Here is a 19783-nt window from a genome sequence, read left to right as displayed (position 1 = left end):
CCGGCAGAGGCGTCGGCACCTCCGTATGGGGACATCGGCACTGCATCCTCTATTTGAAGATGTTGTTTTCATACCGGTGCCTCCAAACCGGCGGCCTCGATAGATGTTTTTTTACATAAAAAAACATATTAATATTTGTAGTTTCGTTTTAGTGTCATTGAGGATCGATGAATGAATAATATTTTCGAGCAAATCTGAGTAAAACATTATTCACTCCTCGACCTCGGACGAAACCTGCTTATCTCTTACCTACTACCTACTGGCCACCCGACTCTGTGGAGGTGGACGATCGGCCGGAGCTCTCTCCCATGCTCTCTCCTCTGGTCTCTCCGTTGCTCCTCTATCGTCGATTCCCCGCTGCTCTCTCTGTCACGAACGTCAAGTACGCGGCTCTATCCGCGGCCACTGCCTCCCGACCAGCTGCATCTCCAGCTCATCCCGCTGCCGACGGTGATCCAACTCCTGCCTCTGTAGCCGGCTCTGTAGCCGGAGCTGCAACTCCGCCAAACTCCGCCGCCCGTAGACTTCATCCTGGCGCTGCGTCTCCTCACGTTGCCGTCGCCGCAGCTCAAGCTCCTCCCACCCCTTCTGCTGGCTCGCCTCCCACCGGCGCTGGCTTAGCGCCTCCCGCCGCCGCCGCGCCTCCAGGAACTCTAGCCGCTCCGCCTCCTCCGCCTCCTCCCGCAGCCGCTCCGCCTCCCGCCGCGTCACCCGCAGCCGCCCTCCGCCTCCTGGCCCTGCCGCTCGTCCGCGACATAGGCATCTATGGTCGCCGCTAGCGCCGCCTCCTCCCACGCCTCGTACTCTGCGAGTTGCGGGTCCGCCTCCACGACTTCTACGGCCGCCTCTAGCGCCGCCTCATCCCACGAATCGAATATTGTGCTATTTTTCTAGGGTTTTTGCACCAATGAGGCGGGGGAGGAGGGTGATACGTCTCAAACGTATCTATAATTTCTTATGTTCCATGCTAGTTTTATGACAATACTCACATGTTTTATATACACTTTACATCATTTTGATGCATTTTCCGGTACTAACCTATTAACAAGATGCCGAAGCGCCAGTTCCTGTTTTCTGCTGTTTTTGGTTTCAGAAATCCTACACAGGAAATATTCTCGGAATTGGACGAAACAAAAGCCCACGGTCTTATTTTCCACGGAGCCTTCCAGAACACCGAAGAGGAGACGAAGAGGGGCCACGAGGCGGCCACCCCACATGGCGGCACGGTGGGTCCCCTGGCCGCGCCGGCATATGGGGTGGGCCCCTCGGGCGCCCCCGACTCTGCCCCTTCGCCTATTTATTTCTTCCGTCGCGAAAACCCTAGTACCGAGAGCCACGATACGAGAAAAGTTCCAGAGACGCCGCCGCCGTCAACCCCATCTCGGGGGGTTTTGAAGATCGCCTCCGGCACCCTGCCGGAGAGGGGAATCATCACCGGAGGGCTCTACATCACCATGCCCGCCTCCGGACTGATGCGTGAGTAGTTCATCCTTGGACTATGGGTCCATAGCAGTAGCTAGATGGTTGTCTTCTCCTCTTGTGCTATCATGTTTAGATCTTGTGAGCTGCCTATCATGATCAAGATCATCTATTTGTAATGCTACATGTTGTGTTTGTTGGGATCCGATGAATATGGAATACTATGTCAAGTTGATTATCGATCTATCATATATGTGTTGTTTATGATCTTGCATGCTCTCCGTTGCTAGTAGAGGCTCTGGCCAAGTTGATACTTGTGACTCCAAGAGGGAGTATTTATGCTCGATAGTGGGTTCATGCCTCCATTGAATCTAGGACAGTGACAGAAAGTTTTAAGGTTGTGGATGTGCTGTTGCCACTAGGGATAAAACATAAATGCTTTGTCTAAGGATATTTGTATTGTTTACATTACGCACAGTACTTAATGCAATTGTCTGTTGTTTGCAACTTAATACTGGAAGGGGTGCGGATGCTAACCCGAAGGTGGATTTTTTAGGCATAGATGCATGCTGGATAGCGGTCTATGTTCTTTGTCGTAATATCCTAAGTAAATCTCATAGTAGTCATCATGATATGTATGTGCATTGTTATGTTCTCTCTATTTGTCAATTGCCCAACTGTAATTTGTTCACCCAACATGCTATTTATCTTATTGGAGAGACACCACTAGTGAACTATGGACCCCGGTCCATTCTTTTACATCTGAAATACAATCTACTGCAATCATTGTTCTCTGTTGTTATTTGCAAGCAAACATCATTCTCCACACCATACGTTTAATCCTTTGTTTACAGCAAGCCGGTGAGATTGACAACCTCAGTGTTAAGTTGGGGCAAAGTATTTTGATTGTGTTGTGCAGGTTCCACGTTGGCGCCAGAATCTCTGGTGTTGCGTCGCACTACACTCCTTCACCAACAACCTTCACGTGGCCTTCATCTCCTACTGGTTCGATAACCTTGGTTTCTTACTGAGGGAAAACTTGCTGCTGTACGCATCACACCTTCCTCTTGGGGTTCCCAATGGACTTGTGCTTCACGCGTCATCAAGCATATTTTCTGGCGTCGATGCCGGGGAGATCAAGACACGCTGCAAGGGGAGTCTCTCGCACCCAATCTCTTTACTTTGTTTATTGTCTTGCTTTATTTTATTTTCTGTTTTGTTTGCTTTCTTTATATCAAAAACACAAAAAAAATTAGTTACTTGCATTTAATTTATTTTGTTATCATGTCTAGTCCTGTACTTGTTACTCTGTCACCTGAGGAATTGATCTTTACTTTTAAACAAGGGGATGAGGAGAGTTTTAAAGAAGCTTGGTCTAGAATTTTTGATTCTTATGGTAAAACTGAACCTAAAATGACTCTAAGCTTGCTTCTTAGTAACTTTTATTTTGGGCTTATTGTTCGCTATAGATATGCTTTGGATGCTGTAGTAGGAGGAGATTTCCTTCACTGCAATGGGTATCAAGCTTTTAATGCCATAAAAAAAATTGGTTGCATCATCTAGCTCAGCTAATAATTTTGATTCATCTCTTGCAAGTATTCATACTAGATTAAACACTCTCGAGACAAATATATCTTGTTTAAAAGAAAGGTATAACCATATTCGTGAATATTATGATTATGTTCCAGTAAGCTTTGAACCTTCAATGTGGGTCCCTACTATTAAGGTTGTTATTTGTGGTGAAACTTTTTATGCCCGTTGTGATATTATGTCTGAGTTTTGCCTTATGCCTAAAAGTATTTATGATTCTTTGACACTTTCGAGACTTACTGAAGGTGGAGAAGGAATAACTCTTACTGATAATTCTATTATAATTCCTAAGGGGATAGCTGAAGGTGTGTTCACAACCTTTCTTGGAAGAACAGTATCCACTGATTAACTCGTTATTGAATGTGTAGGAACAGGACAAATCACACTTGGAAGATCCCTGCTGAAACTCTTGGGAGCAACCATAGATGTGGGAAAAGGTACTCTAAATTTTACCTCTACACCCGGATGCGGTCATGTATTCCCTAGACCAAAGAGTAAGAATAAGAGTAAGAAGGGTAGGCGTAAAGTCCCTGGTAATAATGTTAATGCTTCTTCTCTTGATGATACTTGATTTACACTTTCTGCGCCTAGCTGAAAGGCGTTAAAGAAAAGCACTTCTTGGGAGATAACCCATGTTGTTGTTTTTTTTATTTTGCTACTGTTTTGTTGTGTCTTGTAAGTTGTTATTACTGTAGCAACCTCTTCTTATCATGTTTATTTCATTTTTGTGCCAAGTATAGTCTTTGATAGTAAAGTTGATACTAGATTTGGATTCCTGCGCAGAAACAGATTTTTAGCTGTCACGAATTTGAGTTGATCTCTCTGTAGGAAACTCGTAAAATCCTGAAAAAATTCATGCGTGGTCCTCAGATATGTACGCAACTTTCGTTCAATTTGAGCTTTTTCATCTGAGCCTGTTAAGTGCCTCGAAAAAATTCATCTTTACGTACTGTTCTGTTTTGACAGATTCTGTCTTTTATTTCGCATTGCCTCTTTTACTGTGTTGAGTGAACTTCTTTGTTCCATTAACTTTCAGTAGCGTTGGGTAATGTCCAGAAGTGTTAGGAATGATTGTGTCCTTGCTGAACATGTGAATTTTTGATTATGCACTAACGCTCTAATGAGATTGTTTTGAGTTTGGTGTGAAGAAAGTTTTCAAGGATCAAGAGAGGAGGATGATATGATATGCTCAAGAAGAGTGAAAAGTCTAAGCTTGGGGATGCCCCGGTGGTTCATCCCTACATATTTCAAGAAGACTCAAGCATCTAAACTTGGGGATGCCTGATACGTCCAAAACGTATCTACTTTCCCGAACACTTTTGCTATTGTTTTGCCTCTAATTTGTGTATTTTGGATACAACTAACACGGACTAACGTTGTTTTCAGCAGAACTGCTCTGGTGTCTCGTTTTTGTGCAGAAATCCAACTTTCGGGAAAATCCTCGGAATTTATGCAGAAGGCCCTATTTTCCAAGAATACAGACGGAGCCAGAAGGACAACTCAGGTGGAGGCCCGAGGGCCCCACACCATAAGGCGGCACGGCCTAGGGGGGGCCGCGCGGCCCTATGGTGTGGCCCCCTCGGCCGGCCTCCGACGCCCTCCTTCGGACTACTTATTGGCCTCGACCTAAAAACGCACGGGGGGAAGTCGAAGTCGCCAGAAACCCTCCAGAACGCCGCCACATCGCGAAACTCCGTCGCGGGAGCCAGAAGTCTCCGTTCTGGCACTCCGCCGGAACGGGGAATTGGAGGAGATCATCGCCGCCATCACTGCCAACGCCTCTACATCAACCAGCCATGTTTCCCCCATCCATGGGTGAGTAATTCCCCCGCTGTAGGCCGAAGGGGATGGTAGGGATTGGATGAGATTGGTCATGTAATAGCATAAGATTGTTAGGGCATAGTGCCTAGTGTCCGTAATTGGTACTTTGATGATATTGTTGCAACTTGTTATGCTTAATGCTTGTCACTAGGGCCCGAGTGCCATGATCTCAGATCTGAACATGTTATTGTTTCATCAAGATATTCATTGTTTATGGTTTTACCTATAAGTTGCATACACATGTCGCTGTCCGGAACCAATGGCCCCGAAGTGACAAGAATTGGGACAACCGGAGGGGATGGTAGCGATGTGAGGATCACATGTGTTCACGGAGTGTTAATGCTTTGCTCCGGTACTCTATTAAAAGGAGTACCTTAATATCCAGTAGTTTCCCTTGAGGCCCAGCTGCCACCGGCTGGTAGGACAAAAGATGTTGTGCAAGTTTCTCATTGCGAGCACGCACGACTATATATGGAACACATGCCTATTGATTGCTTTGTACTTGGACACCGTTTTATTATTATCTGCAAATGCCCTGCTATGATTGTTACATGAGTTTCTCTCATCCATGCAACGCCCGTTCATCCGTCCCCGTGCCTACAGTATTTTAATCCTGCTGTTTACTAAAATCACTACTGCTGTCTTTGTTACTCTGCTGCTGTTATTTCACTACTGCTACTGCTATAAAACTGTTACTACTGATAAACCCTTGCGAGCAAGTCTGTTTCCAGGTGCAGCTGAATTGACAACTCCGCTGTTAAGGCTTTCAAGTGTTCTTTGTCTCCCCTTGTGTCGAATCAATAAATTGGGTTTTACTTCCCTCGAAGACTGTTGCGATCCCCTATACTTGTGGGTCATCAAGACTATTTTCTGGCGCCGTTGCCGGGGAGCATAGCTTTATTTGGAAGTTCACTTGGATTGATATTGTTCGCTGCAAATTCTCCATCATGGGCAAACCTCGCGATACTAAGGTCGCCATATTACCATCCACTACAAGAAAAGGTACAACTCTGAGTACCTCTGCTGCTCTTGATTCACCATCTGTGATTGATAAACTTGATAATATTTCTGCTGTGCTTGATGATAGTGGTTCATTGGGATCCTTTCTAGATGCTACGATTGCTAGGTCTAGACAAATTGAAAATACTGAAACTCCTAGTGCTACTACACCTGTTAATTCACCTGAACTTGATTATTCTAGTGATGATCCTGATGAAGATTATGTGGAGCTTAATGATGATTTTATTGAAAAATGCAATGCTGCTACTGATGCAAGAAAAATTAAAAAGTTGCTTGCAGAACATGCTGTTAGATATAAACTGTCTCCTGATCCTAAATTTGCCACATCTCCTATAAACATTAAGGATAAAGATTATGATTTTTCTCTTGATCTATCTCATATAGCTATTGTTGAGAAAACACCCTTTTGTGGTACTGAAAAAGAAAGTGCTGTTGAACACATGATTGAGTTATCTACTCTAAGTAGCTTGTTTTCTGATGATGTCAAGATGCGTACTTACTTTGTTGCTAAAATCTTTCCATTCTCATTAAAGGATGACGCTAAACCTTGGTATAATAGTTTGCCACCTAATTCTATTAAAAATCCAAAAGAATTGCTTGATGTTTTCTTCCGTAAATACTTTCCTGCTAGTGCTCAACATATTGCTTTGCAGAGAATTTATAATTTTAACCAGGAAGATGGAGAGAAATTGCCTGAGGCTTGGGCGAGATTTTGCTCTCTTATTAGAGCTCGGCCTGACCATGATTTGGAAAAGCATGATTTACTTGATATATTTTATAGTGGACTAACCATTGAGTCTAGGGCATACCTGGATAGTTGTGCTGGTTGTGTTTTCAGGAAAAGAACTCCAGACGACGCTGAAGAATTATTGGCTAAAATAGGCCGGAATCATGATGATTGGACTACGCCTGAACCAACTTCAACGCCAATATTGAAGAAGAGGGGTATGATTAAATTAAATGATGAAGATATGAGGGAAGCCAAGAAGTCTCTTAAGGAGAAAGGTATTAAATCTGAAGATGTGAAGAATCTTCCTCCCATAGAAGATATATGTGAGATAATTCCCCCTTCATCCATGATTGAGGTAAACTCCCTTCAACGCTTTACTAGGGAAGATATTCCGTATTCGAAACCTCCTGCACAATGCTTAGATGAGTTTGATAATTATATTGTTAAGCAAGAAAATTTTAATATGAGAGTAGAGAATCATTTAATGGAAAATTCTCGAGCTATTAGTGAATTGCATGATATTGTAGAGAGAACCTCCAATGATGTTAAGATGCTTGTTAAACATTTTCATATGGTTCAAACTCAAATTGATCAACTCACTAAAGTGCAAAATGACTTGTTAGGAAATAATTCTAAAGAAAAACATGCTTATGAAGTAACAACTAGAGGCGGTGTTTCTACTCAGGATCCTTTATATCCTGAAGGGCATCCCAAAAGAATTGAACAAGATTCTCAACGCATTGAACCTAGTGCTCCTTCTAAGAAGAAAAAGAAGAAGAAACATAAAAATGTTGTAGAATCCTTTGAACCTGCTAATGATCCTAATAGTATTTCTATTTCTGATGCTGAAACTGAAAGTGGTAATGAACATGATAAAGATAATGATAAGAATGATACTCCTGATAAAGAAGAGGTTGAAGAAGAACCTGAAAAGCATGTTAAAAACAAAAAGTATACTAAAGAAGATTTTATTGCTGAGAAACATGGTAATGAAAGAGAACCTTGGGTTCAAAAGCAAATGCCTTTTCCTGCTAAGAAATTAAAATCAAAGGAAGAAGAACACTATAATAAATTTTGCGATTGGATGAAACCTTTATTCTTGCAAATCCCTTTGACTGATGCTATTAAATTGCCTCCTTATTCAAAGTATATGAAAGATATTGTTACTAACAAGAGGAAAATCCCCAATGAGGAAATTTCCACTATGCTTGCTAATTACTCTTTCAATGGCAAAGTTCCAAAGAAGTTGGGCGACCCAGGTATACCTACTATTCCTTGTTCTATCAAGAATAATTATGTCAAAACTGCTCTATGTGACTTGGGAGCCGGTGTTAGTGTTATGCCTTTTTCTCTTTATACGAGACTTTACTTAGATAAGTTGATACCTACTGATATATCTTTGCAAATGGCTGATAAATCTACTGCTATTCCTGTTGGTATATGTGAGGATGTTCCTGTTCAAGTTACTACTAACTGCTTGATATTAACTGATTTTGTTGTGTTGGAAATGCCTGAAGATGATAATATGTCTATTATTCTTGGGAGACCCTTTCTTAACACCGCAGGGGCTGTTATTGATTGCAATAAAGGAAAGGTTACCTTCAATGTTGATGATAAAGAGCATACCGTCTATTTCCCCAAGAAGATTGATAAAGTATGTGGAGTCAATACTATTTTTAATGTGAGAACTATCAAAGTTGGAACTATTGATTGTCCTATATATGAGCCTAAAGAAGAATATCAAACTCTCGTGATTGGATCCATATCAATACAATTCAAGGTAACATGATTGATTTGAGGTTTATTTCTTCTTATGCTATGTAAAATTTATTTGGTGGCAAGACTTGATCAACCTTGTTAACAAATACTTTTTATATGCATAGAGGAGGTAAACAACATCTCTTTCTCACTCCATTTGCTCCAGTTGCTGTAGCACTTTTAATTTGCAAAGTTCCTTAGTTAATTGGAGATTTCAAAATTTTCCTTGCCACTAATAATAAACTAAATACCCAGAAATGTTCATTTTTCAAAGATTTCAAAAATTATACCGTTGGTCCTATTTTTCGACGAGGCACCTGGGAGCACTAGAGGATGACCTGTGGGGCACCACAGGGTGCCACACCACAGGCCGGCATGGCCAAGGAGGGGGGCGCGCCACCCTGTGGTGTGGGCCCCTCCTTGCCCCACTATCTCATCTCTTTCTCCCAGCATCTTCTCTCTCCCGAAAAAACTCGTACCAGGTTCCTCTCACTCGCGTTTTTGCTCAAGAGCTTTAGATTTTTCGATCTCTTTGCTCAGCCCAGATTTCTGTCTGAGATTTGGCACATTTGCTCTTCGGTATGTGACTCCTCCGATTATCCAAGTAGAATTTTGTTTGGTTGAGTATATCTTGAATATTTTGCTGCTGTAGGTAACATGTTTAGTGAGCTTGCATGCTTGTTCTAAGTGGTAGAAACTAGTTTTGATGCATGATTAGTACTCTAGCAAGTTCCTATGGTAGTTTCCCTCAATTATATGTCACCAAATCAAATTTTATATCACTTGTTGAAAATTTCAGAAAAGAGATGAAGAAGTTCAACTTTGGAGAGTTGTTCAAGAAAGGAACAACCAGCACCGGGAGACCTTCTAGGACCGCCACTCAACTTAGGCGATCGTACAATGAGGATATCATCGCGCCTAGCTTCGCGCCCGAAGAGGACAATGGGGCTCCTAATGCTTCATCCTTCCCATGTTATGATTTTCTGACAAATGCAGGGATACTGGATGATTTCTTCACCCTTGTCAACAAGGCGGGCTTAGCCACCTACGTGGGAGATGAAAGGGAGCAATACTACATGCTCACCAAAATCTTCGTCGAGAGCTTCAAGTTCCAAAACACGCAATATGAGCCGACAGTTGCATTCAAGATCTATGGTAATCCTGTTACTATGGAATTGAAAGAATTTTGTCGTGCATTGGATATTGCCCCTGTAGGTACAGCAAGGAGGATTGATGACAACCCCCGGGACTTGTTGGAGCTTTATCGAGGGATCACCAATGATGATTGTCGCACCATTCAGCGTGGCAAGATAAGGAACATTCAACTCCCCGCCATTAAATATTTTGCATATTACATTGCTACTAGCATTCTTGGTAGGGAGAACACTAGCAATATTTCTAGTTACCATCTTGCTTTCTTGAATATTGCACTTACTGGACGGACATCTTATCATCTTGGTTCTCTTATTGCTCGCCGCCTGACTAACAGGGGGTCTATTTTTGGAGGAACTATTGCATTGCGCGTTTTAACACATTTAAGACTTCCTATTGATCCTAATGATGTGCCATTAACCCCTAGGAGGCTTGATATCGCTGCTATGAAAAGCCATCATTTTGTTACCACTGATTCCACTCTAGATAATATGGTCTATAGAATGTTGTTTGCTGACGGGGATGAGAAAGAAATCCCTCTTCCCCAGCCAGGTTTGTTCTGTATTGACAGGCAACCATGGTCGCGCACTAAGGAGGAGGTGGATGAACATATGAAGATACAAGATTTCCACCAGCAGCATGACTCCGAGGACGCCGAGCCCTCCTACGACTACACCGTCACGTATCCGGGTGCTTCTTCTAGCACATACCCGGAAGATGATCCATCTTCGTCGTACTACGGAGATACTACCTCATGGGGTCGATGGGATTGAACTCCACTTAGGCCAAAAGCCTAAGCTTGGGGGGAGGTATACCGGCATCACTCATTCTTTGCATATTATGATTGCTGGATACTTGTACATATTTGTTTTGTTCGTTTGAGTGGTTTTCTAATGAGAGGGAGATGATATTTGGGGAAATGCTGCCTGAAAACAGATTCTAGACTGTTACTAGAAAAATTCGTGCGCACAGCCAGAACGTTATTTTGAGCTGCCAATTTTTGTGCAGGTTCCCCAGGTTGTTATCTAACTTTCATTAGTTGAACACTTTTCGAGCTGAGCAACGTAAGATTTTTGTAAAAATCGATTTCTGTACTGCTGTCAGGTTTTGGCAGATTTCTGCCATCTCGCTTTTCTGTGTTTCTTTTAGTTTGCCATTTCTTGTTTTCGCTTTGTTTCCTTCCCAAAACACAAAAAGACCAAAAATATTTCTGTTGTTTCTCTTCACCATTTGTTTGCTTTGGTTTCTTGCATTTGTTTCGCTTTATTTGCTATTGCTAGTTTGCTATAAGAAAACCCAAAAAGATTTTGCTTTGTTCGCTTGTTTCCTTTTGTTCTTGTTCTCAAATTCGAAAACACCAAAAATATTTGCTGTTCTTCTTTGGTTTGTAAAGTTCATCTTGAGTTCAATGGTCTTCGGTGGCTGGAGCGTGGTTTTCATTTCATATTGTCCAAGGTACACAAGTGAAAGGCAATAATGACGATCTACGACAATTGGATTGTGGTGAGAGGCTGGTATGAACTCTATTTTTTTTCATTTTTGTACATATACTCATCCATGTGAGCATGCTTAGTTGGTTCATGTGAGGTATATGTTATTTGAGAAAGTCTAGTAGTTTATGATCTCTCATGTTTAGCTCCAATTTATTAATATGAGTAGCATGTCATGGATGTTTGCTTGCATTGTTTTATTCATAAGTAAGTATGGCATTGTGGTATCCTCCTCTGAATAATTCATTTATATCGACTTGGCATATGCTCACGCGTGCATAAGACTGAACCAAAGTCAATTAAGCCTCGATGATTTACATTGCTTCAGAGTTCTTGTATCACTTTTATGCCTCAGTTAATTTATTTTGCCGCAAGCATGATTATGACAGTTATTGCTCTCTTGATTTGTCGCTCCCTAGTCTTTTGCTAGCCTTCACTTGTACTGAGCGGGAACGCTGCTCGTGCCTCCAAACACATGAAAACCAAGTTATTCCAGAGTGTCCACCATAAATACCTATGCATGGCATTTCAAACCATTCCAAGTAAATTCTCATGCGCTACCTTTAAAAACCTTCAAAATGCTTCTCAATTTGTGTTTATGTTTCATAGCTCATGAGGAAGTATGTGGTGTTTAGCTTTCAACCTTGTCATTTACTTTTGACGGACTCTCATATGGACTAGTGGCACATCCGCTTATCCAATAACTTTGCAAAAAGAGCTGGCAATGGGATTCCCAGTCCCAAATTAATTAACTTAAATAGACACTCCTCCATGGTTTGTGATTGTTGGACGGCACCCGAAGGATTCGGTTAGCCATGGCTTGTGTAAGCAAAGGTTGGGGGGAGTGTCATCATCATAATAAAACTAAAATAAAAAGGCACTCCTTCATGGTATGAGATTGTTGGCAGGCACCCGAGGATTCGGTTAGCCATGGTTTGTGTAAGAAAGGTTGGAAGGAGTGCCACATAAACATAAAAAAATAATTCATGGGAGCCGCTCTTGGGAGTCCGGTTGGCGAGGTAGTTGGTGTACCCATTACCATTCGTTGACAACAACAAACACCTCTCAAAATAATTTTACTCCTGATTTCAAAAAAATGAAAAGCTCTAGCGCATGTTAATCCCTGCTTCCCTCTGCGAAGGGTCGATCTTTTACTTCTATGTTGTGTCTCCATTATTTCTTTGAGCACTATCTTGAGAGCACAACTGTCATTCTTAGTATAATATGCTTGTCTCAAAATATGATTGATTGTGGTATAACTTTGATGCTTTTATCTTTGACAATCACTACTTCTAGTCTTTCTATGAACTCCAGAGGTGCCCGGGCATTTATGTTTTGCCAATCAAATACAGGCAAGCGAGATACCACTTTATCATACTCTCTTATGAACATTGCAATCCTGCTTATATACATGATTCATGATGCTTATTATTAATTGTTGGTACCTCTTCATGATTGACATAGCTGTTAGATGATCTTATTTGCATGTGTCTCATTATGAACTTCTTAAGTATTAGCCATAGCATGAGAATACATACATCATATGAGCAAATGTGTTCGTGAAAGTTCTTTTATCGCTCAGTTGTTAACTGAATTGCTTGAGGACAAGCAATAAGCTAAGCTTGGGGGGAGTTGATACGTCCAAAACGTATCTACTTTCCCGAACACTTTTGCTATTGTTTTGCCTCTAATTTGTGTATTTTGGATACAACTAACACGGACTAACGCTGTTTTCAGCAGAACTGCTCTGGTGTCTCGTTTTTGTGCAGAAATCCAACTTTCGGGAAAATCCTCGGAATTTATGCAGAAGGCCCTATTTTCCAAGAATACTGACGGAGCCAGAAGGACAACTCAGGTGGAGGCCCGAGGGCCCCACACCATAAGGCGGCGCGGCCTAGGGGGGCCCGCGCGGCCCTATGGTGTGGCCCCCTCGGCCGGCCTCCGACGCCCTCCTTCGGACTACTTATTGGCCTCGACCTAAAAACGCACGGGGGGAAGTCGAAGTCGCCAGAAACCCTCCAGAACGCCGCCACATCGCGAAACTCCGTCGCGGGAGCCAGAAGTCTCCGTTCTGGCACTCCGCCGGGACGGGGAATTGGAGGAGATCATCGCCGCCATCACCGCCAACGCCTCTACATCAACCAGCCATGTTTCCCCCATCCATGCGTGAGTAATTCCCCCGCTGTAGGCCGAAGGGGATGGTAGGGATTGGATGAGATTGGTCATGTAATAGCATAAGATTGTTAGGGCATAGTGCCTAGTGTCCGTAATTGGTACTTTGATGATATTGTTGCAACTTGTTATGCTTAATGCTTGTCACTAGGGCCCGAGTGCCATGATCTCAGATCTGAACATGTTATTGTTTCATCAAGATATTCATTGTTTATGGTTTTACCTATAAGTTGTATACACATGTCGCTGTCCGGAACCAATGGCCCTGAAGTGACAAGAATTGGGACAACCGGAGGGGATGGTAGCGATGTGAGGATCACATGTGTTCACGGAGTGTTAATGCTTTGCTCCGGTACTCTATTAAAAGGAGTACCTTAATATCCAGTAGTTTCCCTTGAGGCCCGGCTGCCACCGGCTGGTAGGACAAAAGATGTTGTGCAAGTTTCTCATTGCGAGCACGCACGACTATATATGGAACACATGCCTATTGATTGCTTTGTACTTGGACACCGTTTTATTATTATCTGCAAATGCCCTGCTATGATTGTTACATGAGTTTCTCTCATCCATGCAACGCCCGTTCATCCGTCCCCGTGCCTACAGTATTTTAATCCTGCTGTTTACTAAAATCACTACTGCTGTCTTTGTTACTCTGCTGCTGTTATTTCACTACTGCTACTGCTATAAAACTGTTACTACTGATAAACCCTTGCGAGCAAGTCTGTTTCCAGGTGCAGCTGAATTGACAACTCCGCTGTTAAGGCTTTCAAGTGTTCTTTGTCTCCCCTTGTGTCGAATCAATAAATTGGGTTTTACTTCCCTCGAAGACTGTTGCGATCCCCTATACTTGTGGGTCATCAATGCCCAAGGCATCCCCTTCTTCATCAACAACTTATCAGGTCACCTCTAGTGAAACTATATTTTTATTCCGTCACATCTTATGTGCTTTACTTGGAGCATCTGTTTGTTTTTATTTTTGTTTATGTTTGAATAAAATCGGATCCTAGCATTCATTCTGTGGGAGACAGACACGCTTCGCTTTTTCATTTGAACACTTGTGTTCTTCGTTTTTAATGTTCATGGCGAAAGTTGAAGTCGCTTCATTTATTGCTATTTGGTTGGAAACAGAAAATGCTTCATGTGGTAATTGGTATATTGTCTTGAATAATTTGATACTTGGCAATTTTTTTGAGCTCTCAAGTAGATCATGTTTAAGCTCTTACATCATGTACTTTAAACCTATTAGTGGAGAACTACCGTAGAGCTTGTTGAAATTTGATTTGCATGATTGGTCTCTCTAAAGTCTAGATATTTTCTGGTAAAAGTGTTTGAGCAACAAGGAAGACAGTGTAGAGTCTTATAATGCTTGCAATATGTTCTTATGTAAGGTTTGCTGTACCGGTTCATACTTGTGTTTGCTTCAAACAACCTTGCTAGCCAAAGCCTTGTACGGAGAGGGAATGCTTCTCGTGCATCCAAAACCTTGAGCCAAAACTTATGCCATTTGTGTCCACCATAACTACCTACTATGTGGTATTTTTCTGCCATTCCAATGTAAATTGCTTGCGTGCTTCCTTTAAAAATTTCATTCCTTGTCTTTGCAATACATAGCTCATGGGAAAGTAGCATAAAAACAATTGTGGTAATGAATATGTCGCTTATGTATCTTAGTTCTTATAAGTTGCTTGTTGAGCGGTAACCATGTTTCTGGGGACACCATCAACCTGTTACACCTTTGTTGAATATCATGTGAGTTGCTATGCATGTTCGTCTTGTCTGAAGTAAGGGAGATTTCTCATGATTAAATGGTTTGAGTATGCATATTGTTAGAGAAGAACATTGGGCCGCCAACCAAAGCCATGTATCATGGTGGAAGTTTCAGCTTGGACATTAATCCTCAAATCTCTTATGAGAATATTATCTGTTGTTGAATGCTTAAAGCATAAAAGAGGAGTCCAATATCTGTTTTCTATGTTGTCCCGGTATGGATGTCCTCAAGTTGAGATCTATCAAAATTGAGAAATCAAATGCGATCTATCTCCTTGGACCTTTATACAGGTGGCATAGAGGTACCCCTTTGTGACACTTGGTTGAAACATATGTAATGCAATGATAATCCAAGGAAGTCCGAGCTAATTAGGACAAGGTGCGGGCACTATTGGTATTCGATGCATGAGGCTTGCAACTTATAGGAGGTTTTATGCATAACACATATGAATTATTACTACCGTTGACAAAATTGTTTCCATGTTTTCAAAATAAAAAGCTCTAGCACATGAGTAATCCCTGCTTCCCTCTGCGAAGGGCCTTTCTTTTACTTTATGTTGAGTCAGTTTACCTACTTCTTTCTATCTTAGAAGCAAACACTTGTGTCAACTGTGTGCATTGATTCTTACATGTTTACTTATTGCACTTGTTATATTACTTTATGTTGACAACTATCCATGAGATATACATGTTACAAGTTGAAAGCAATTGCTGAAACTTAATCATCCTTTGTGTTGCTTCAAAACCTTCTATTAAGAATCTATTGCTTTATGAGTTAACTCTTATGCAAGACTTGTTGATGCTTATCTTGAAAGTACTATTCATGAAAAGTCTTTGCTATATGATTCAGTTGTTTAGTCATTATCTATTTGTTAACAAACTATAGACCATTGCTTCGAATCACTTCTTCATTCATCTCATATGCTTTACAATAGTATTGATCAAGATTATGATAGTAGCATGTCACTTCAAAAATTATCCTTGTTATCGTTTACCTACTCGAGGGCGAGTAGGAACTAAGCTTGGGGATGCTTGATACGTCTCAAACGTATCTATAATTTCTTATGTTTCATGCTAGTTTTATGACAATACTCACATGTTTTATATACACTTTACATCATTTTGATGCATTTTCCGGTACTAACCTATTAACAAGATGCCGAAGCGCCAGTTCCTATTTTCTGTTGTTTTTGGTTTCAGAAATCCTACACAGGAAATATTCTCGGAATTGGACGAAACAAAAGCCCACGGTCTTATTTTCCACGGAGCCTTCCAGAACACCGAAGAGGAGACGAAGAGGGCCACGAGGCGGCCACCCCACATGGTGGCACGGTGGGGCCCCTGGCCGTGCCGGCCTATGGGGTGGGCCCCTCGGGCGCCCCCGACTCTGCCCCTTCGCCTATTTATTCCTTCCGTCGTGAAAACCCTAGTACCGAGAGCCACGATACGAGAAAAGTTCCAGAGACGCCGCCACCGTCAACCCCATCTCGGGGGGTTCTGAAGATCGCCTCCGACACCCTGCCGGAGAGGGGAATCATCACCGGAGGGCTCTACATCACCATGCCCGCCTCCGGACTGATGCGTGAGTAGTTCATCCTTGGACTATGGGTCCATAGCAGTAGCTAGATGGTTGTCTTCTCCTCTTGTGCTATCATGTTTAGATCTTGTGAGCTGCTGATAACGCGTGAAGCACACGTCCGTTGGGAACCCCAAGAGGAAGGTGTGATGCGTACAGCAGCAAGTTTTCCCTCAGTATGAAACCAAGGTTTATCGAACCAGTAGGAGTCAAGGGTCACGTGAAGGTCGTTGGTGACGGAGTGTAGTGCGGCGCAACACCAGGGATTCCGGCGCCAACGTGGAACCTGCACAACACAATCAAAATACTTTGCCCCAACGTAACAGTGAGGTTGTCAATCTCACCGGCTTGTTGTAAACAAAGGATTAAATGTATAGTGTGGAAGATGATGTTTGTTTGCGAAGAACAGTAGAGAACAGAGTTTGCAGTAGATTGTATTTCAGATGTAAAACAATGGACCGGGGTCCACAGTTCACTAGTGGTGTCTCTCCCATAAGATAAATAGCATGTTGGGTGAACAAATTACAGTTGGGCAATTGACAAATAGAGATCCATAAATATCATGATGATTACTATGAGATTTAATCAGGGCATTACGACAAAGTACATAGACCGCTATCCAGCATGCATCTATGCCTAAAAAGTCCACTTTCAGGTTATCATCCAAACCCCTTCCGGTATTAAGTTGTAAACAACAGACAATTTCATTAAGTATGGTGCGTAATGTAATCAACACAAATATCCTTAGACAAAGCATCGATGTTTTATCCCTAGTGGCAACAGCACATCCACAACCTTAGAACTTTCTCACATCGTCCTGCATTTAATGGAGGCATGAACCCACTATCGAGCATAAATACTCCCTCTTGGAGTCACAAGTATCAACTTGGCCAGAGCCTCTACTAGCAACGGAGAGCATGCAAGAACATAAATAACATATATGATAGATTGATAATCAACTTGACATAGTATTCAATATTCATTGGATCCCAACAAACACAACATATAGCATTACAAATAGATGATCTTGATCATGATAGGCAGCTCACAAGATCTAACATGATAGCACAATGAGGAGAAGACAACCATCTAGCTACTGCTATGGACCCATAGTCCAGGGGTGGACTACTCACACATCGATCCGGAGGCGATCATGGCGATGAAGAGACCTCCGGGAGATGATTCCCCTCTCCGGCAGGGTGCCGGAGGCGATCTCCTGAATCCCCCGAGATGGGATTGGCGGCGGCGGTGTCTCTGGAAGGTCTTCCGTATCGTGGCTCTCGGTACTGGGGGTTTCGCGACGAAGACTTTAAGTAGGCGGAAGGGTAGGTCAGGGGGCCACACGAGGGCCCCACACAACAGGCCGGCGCGGCCAGGGCTTGGGCCGCGCCGCCCTAGTGTGGCATCGCCTCGTGGCCCCACTTCGTTTCCTCTTCGGTCTTCTGGAAGCTTCGTGGAAAAATAGGCCCCTGGGCGTTGATTTCGTCCAATTCCGAGAATATTTCCTTACTAGGATTTCTGAAACCAAAAACAGCAGAAAACAGCAACTGGCTCTTCGGCATCTCGTCAATAGGTTAGTGCCGAAAAATGCATAATAATGACATATAATGTGTATAAAACATGTGAGTATCATCATAAAAGTAGCATGGAACATAAGAAATTATAGATACGTTTGGGACGTATCAAGCATCCCCAAGCTTAGTTCCTACTCGCCCTCGAGTAGGTAAACGATAACAAAGATAATTTCTGAAGTGACATGCTATCATAATCTTGATCAATACTATTGTAAGCATATGAGATGAATGCAGCGATTCGAAGCAATGATGAAGATGATGAGTAAACAAATGAATCATATAGCAAAGACTTTTCATGAATAGTACTTTCAAGACAAGCATCAATAAGACTTGCATAAGAGTTACTCATAAAGCAATAAATTCAAAGTAAAGGCATTGAAACAACACAAAGGAAGATATAAGTTTCAGCGGTTGCTTCCAACTTCAACATGTATATCTCATGGATAATTGTCAACACAAAGTAATATAACAAGTGCAATAGGTAAACATGTAAGAATCAATGCACACAGTTGCCACAAGTGTTTGCTTCTAAGATAGAAAGAATAGGTAAACTGACTCAACAATAAAGTAAAAGATAGGCCCTTCGCAGAGGGAAGCATGGATTACTATTTTTGTGCTAGAGCTTTTCATTTTGAAAACATAGAAACAATTTTGTCAACGGTAGTAATAAAGCATATGTGTTATGTATAAGATATCCTATAAGTTGCAAGCCTCATGCATAGTATACTAATAGTGCCCGCACCTTGTCCTAATTAGCTTGGATTAACACGGATTATCATTGCATGGCATATGTTTCAACCAAGTGTCACAAAGGGGTACCTCTATGCCGCCTGTACAAGGGTCTAAGGAGAAGGTTCGCATTGGATTACTCGCTTTTGATCATTCTCAACTTAGACACCCATACCTGGACAACATAGACAACAGATAATGGACTCCTCTTTTAATGCTTAAGCATTCAACAACAAGTAATATTCTCATAAGAGATTGAGGTTTTGTGTCCAAACTGAAACTTCCACCATGATTCATGGCTTTAGTTAGCGGCCCAATGTTCTTCTCTAACAGTATGCATACTCAAACCATTTGATCATGAAAATCGCCCTTACTTCAGACAAGACGAACATGCATAGCAACTCACATGATATTCAACAAAGGTAAAAGTTGATGGCGTCCCCAAAAACATGGTTACCGCTCAACAAGCAACTTATTAAGAAATAAGATACATAAGTACATATTCTTCACCACAATAGTTTTTAAGGCTATTTGTCCCATGAGCTATATATTGTAAAGGCAAAGAATAGAAGTTTAAAGGTAGCACTCAAGTAATGTACTTTGGAATGGCGGAGAAATACCATGTGGTAGGTAGGTATGGTGGACAAAATGGCATAGTATTTGGCTCAAGGATTTGGATGCACGAGAAGAATTCCTCTCAATACAAGGCTAGGCTAGCAAGGTTGTTTGAAGCAAACTCAAGTATAAAAGGTGCAGCAAAGCTCAGATATGAACATATTGTAACTATTATAAGACTTTACATTGTCTCCTTGTTGTTCAAACACCTCAACCAGAAAATATCTAGACTCTAGAGATCAATCATGCAAACCAAATTTTAACAAGCTCTATGTAGTTATTCATTAATGAGTACAAGGTACATGATGCAAGAGCTTAAACATGATCTATATGAGCACAACAATTGCCAAGTATCACATTATTCAAGACA

General features: G+C 42.0%; 1 protein-coding gene across 1 annotated transcript in view; it reads left to right on the top strand.

Annotated features, from left to right (window-relative positions):
* The window catches only part of LOC139835750 (obtusifoliol 14-alpha demethylase-like), a 38310-nt gene that overhangs the window by 3475 nt on the left and 15052 nt on the right, over nucleotides 1–19783 (top strand). The window contains exon 3 of the mRNA XM_071825613.1: nucleotides 17813–17824. Within this exon, the coding sequence (XP_071681714.1) occupies nucleotides 17813–17824 (12 nt within the window). The remainder of the gene's footprint in view (nucleotides 1–17812; nucleotides 17825–19783) is intronic.

The sequence above is a fragment of the Lolium perenne genome, chromosome 2 (genome assembly GCF_019359855.2).
Source record: "Lolium perenne isolate Kyuss_39 chromosome 2, Kyuss_2.0, whole genome shotgun sequence".
In the NCBI taxonomy this organism is placed as follows: domain Eukaryota; kingdom Viridiplantae; phylum Streptophyta; class Magnoliopsida; order Poales; family Poaceae; genus Lolium; species Lolium perenne.
The sequence above is the reverse complement of the archived record's forward strand: the minus strand, read 5'-3'. Positions and strand labels throughout refer to the sequence as shown.